The sequence below is a fragment of the Acanthisitta chloris genome, unplaced genomic scaffold (assembly GCF_000695815.1).
Source record: "Acanthisitta chloris isolate BGI_N310 unplaced genomic scaffold, ASM69581v1 scaffold22546, whole genome shotgun sequence".
NCBI lineage: Eukaryota > Metazoa > Chordata > Aves > Passeriformes > Acanthisittidae > Acanthisitta > Acanthisitta chloris.
Window position 1 is genome coordinate 6,963 of NW_008676784.1, and position 3,255 is coordinate 10,217.

General features: G+C 59.8%; 1 protein-coding gene across 1 annotated transcript in view; it reads right to left on the minus strand.

Annotated features, from left to right (window-relative positions):
* Positions 1 to 2,246: 2,246 nt before the first annotated feature.
* The window catches only part of MMP15 (matrix metallopeptidase 15 (membrane-inserted)), a 3,176-nt gene continuing 2,167 nt past the window's right edge, over positions 2,247 to 3,255 (minus strand). The window contains exons 7-9 of the mRNA XM_009076269.1: positions 3,143 to 3,255; positions 2,911 to 3,026; positions 2,247 to 2,692 (exon numbers count right to left, since the gene is read on the minus strand). The exon at positions 3,143 to 3,255 is cut by the window's right edge and continues 21 nt beyond it. Of these exons, the coding sequence (XP_009074517.1) occupies positions 2,247 to 2,692; positions 2,911 to 3,026; positions 3,143 to 3,255 (675 nt within the window). The remainder of the gene's footprint in view (positions 2,693 to 2,910; positions 3,027 to 3,142) is intronic.

Sequence of the window (3,255 nt, forward strand, 5' to 3'; positions counted from 1 at the left end):
GGCTGAATGGTCAGAACCAAACTGTTAAATGTTACATTAAAAGCCAAGGAATGTGACCCAGCACGGCCTGGCTGACGGAACAGCCCACAGCCACTTGGAGACCTTTTTCCACCCACCCCTCCTGATTCCTCAGGGCTTTCTGTCCCTGATCTTGATTTCTCACTTGGCCGCAGTGATGTGCTGAGTCTGAGCCAAGTGTATTTTCCAGGGAATCAGCTAATGGCTGGGAATCACTGCCCCATGCAGGCAGGGATGGAGGTTGGGTAACCCAGGCCATAGGGTTCCTCCTCAGCACCGGGAAGTGAAGCAAGAGTCAGCATTGGTCCTTCCCTTTTACAGTAATTAGTGGCTGGGCAGCTCAGGGTAATTGAGTGCTGGGAAGTGGCTGTAGCAGTCTTGGGCACTGAGCCAGCAGCTCTGGGCCCTGGGGAGAGGGAAGGATGGGGGAGCACAAAGGCTCCATCCCCATCCATGAAGGGGAAGAACCTTCCTGCCAGGGCTGGCAGGGTGGGGATGGGAGCAGAGGGGCAGCTAGTGCACTAGGGAGTGGGGAGCAGGTTAGGAGTGGGTTACTGGTCCCTAAACCCAGCCCTGTGTCAAGAGCCACTAGCTGCTGGGGAAAGAGGCAGAGCACAAGTGCTGGCCCTAGCCTACTGCAGGGGAGACTGGAGGAAGCAAGAATGCTGGCTGGAGTCAAGTGCCACAATGGAGAACTCCCCATATGGTCACCCCACAGGGATGGGTCAAACTCACTCCTTCCCCTTGCCCAGCACAGCACAACTGGCCTCCCCAGAAGTGCAGGAACTGCTCCAGGCCTCTGGTGCCTGTCCCGTGGCTGCACCTGCTGCTCCAGAGCAAACCCAGCTCTGTCCCCCACCCCAGTGAGCATCACCTCACCAGCAGAGGCACGAACGCCACTACCTTTATCACCACCTCTGCAGTTTGGTTTTCCTTCCCATTAAAGGCTGAGCAACATTTTTCCCCAGATAAAGCCAGTTTCCTACCCCTCAGGTCTAATCTTTCCCACTCCATGATTATTTCCCTGATTTCTGCAATGGTCATGACTCCTCCTGTTTTCCTCTGCAGAGACAGCAGCAGTGAGACAGGATATGGCCACCCCTTCCCCCCAGGAAACTCACTGGGGCCGCATGGGGACAGGCAGTGAAGCACCCCATAAAGCGGCTCCAGGAGGGTCCCCACATGGTCCCCACACTGTCCCCTGGCTGCTGCCGGCCCCTGCCTGGGGAAGGGAGACAGCTGCCCAGGGCTGAAGTGCAGTGCTGGCTGGGGGAGAACAAGGCGCTCTGTGTTCCCAGCGAGGCCGTTGTCACTGCTGTGGGAGCTGCTGAAAGGCTGCTCTGTCCACTGGTGGGGGTGGAAGGGCTAGTTTCACTGACGCCCCCAGAATGGCAGCCCCAGGGCAGAGGCTGCTGCAGGGACATCAGTGGCCACGTTGGTCCCTTCCCCACATCCCCCAGCACGGCACCCAGACCTCTGGTGGTCCCCTCTTCGGACAATCCCCCCATTAAAATCTGTCGAATCTCACACAGACACCCCACGCAGCCCCTGCCCACACCCCACAGCAGGAAGGACAGCACCACAGCTCTCCACACACCCGACCCGTTTAATAGACATACAAGGCGTCAAAAAAATGGGACCCTGTGCCCCAGAGCCTCAACCCATGGCAGCAGCAGGGCCCAGGCTGAGCTGAGCTCCAGCAGGGTTGCAAAGGTGGCATCTCCCAACTCACACTGTCTTTAGGCACCACATCCCTGTATCCCCACAGTTCTACAGGAAACACAGCCGTGACCTTGGCCTTCCCTTCCCCACCACTGCAGGTGCCAGCAGCTGAGACCTGCCAGCTCGCAGCACTTGTGAGCAGCCCCCAGCCCACTCACCACCCCAGTCCCAGTGGGCTCGCACGAGAGGAAGGGACACTGTAGGGACCCCATGGCAGAGGCAGGCACGTGATGGGTGGCAGCCTGAGGGTCACTGCTGAGGGGGGTGTGCAGGCATTGGGGAGTAGGCAAGACCTGGATGCCCTCCAGCCCCCCCACAACCATCCCCGGTCCCAGCCCGGCTGCTCTGGAGGGGCTGGGGGGATTGGACATCCCCCCCTGTTCTGAGGCTGGAATCAAGCAACAATGGGGCAGAGGGACTGAGGCCGTGTGAGGGACAAGGGGAGGGGGATGTCAGGTCCATCTTAGCACCATGGTGGTGGGAGCGGTTTGGGGAGGGAGCCAGGGTCAGACCCACTCCTGCAAGGAGCGCTTGCAGTACAAGAGCATTCGGGGTGCACCCTTCCTCTGCATCTGGACGATGACATAGATGAGGCCAAGGATGCAGAGCAGCAGCACCAGCAGCACCAGCACCATGACCACGCTCATGGTGCGCGTATACTCATCGATCTGCACCACCACGTCCACGTCCCCGCCTGGCTGGTCACCTTCCTCGCCGTAATCCTCGTCTTCCTCTTCCTCCTCCTCCTCCTCCTCACCTTCAGTCCGCCCATCCCCGTCAGGGTTGAAGGGGGGTCGGTCCACATCGGGCCAGCGGGGAGGGGGTTCGGGGACCAGCTCCGTGTGACATCCCATGAAGTCTCGTAGGATAGATTTGGGATAACCTGGCTCCGTCTTGAGCCGCTCGTTGTCAAATTTCCAGTACTTTGTGCCTCTGTAGAAGTAGGTGGAGGCTGGGGGGTTGAACATGAAGGCAAGGGTTAAGTGGGAGGGTATAAGGCACCCCAGAACCCAAGCACCCCTGCAGATGCCCAGGACAGCAGGTGTTGCTCCGAGACTAGCAGAACCCTCAAGAAAGGGCTTCACTGCTGACTCCCAGACACCCTCCCAGCCTCTGTCCATCAGAGGGTCACCTTCCCCTGGCCTCACACCCCTCTTCTCCTCTACTTACAGGCATCCGGGCTGAGGAAAGCACCCTTGGGCGAGGGAGGGATGCCCACCCAGACAGAGATGGGCTTCGGGTACCCAGGGTCCACCGAGCGTGTGTCCTCATTAAAGCGCCAGTATCTGGGGGAGGGAGGCAGTGAGCAGGTGAGGAACACAGGGGTCCCTGCTGCCCACCATTCCCTCTCCTGCCAGGGACCAGGAGGCAGCAGGGCAGCGAGGACCCCACAGATACTCACCTGTCCCCACGGAAGAAGAAGGTGTGCCCCGTGGGTTCCCACCAGACAGCTGTGTCAATGCTGTCGTAGGGGATGCCCTGCCCATAGGTGACAAGGGGCTGTGGGGACCCAGG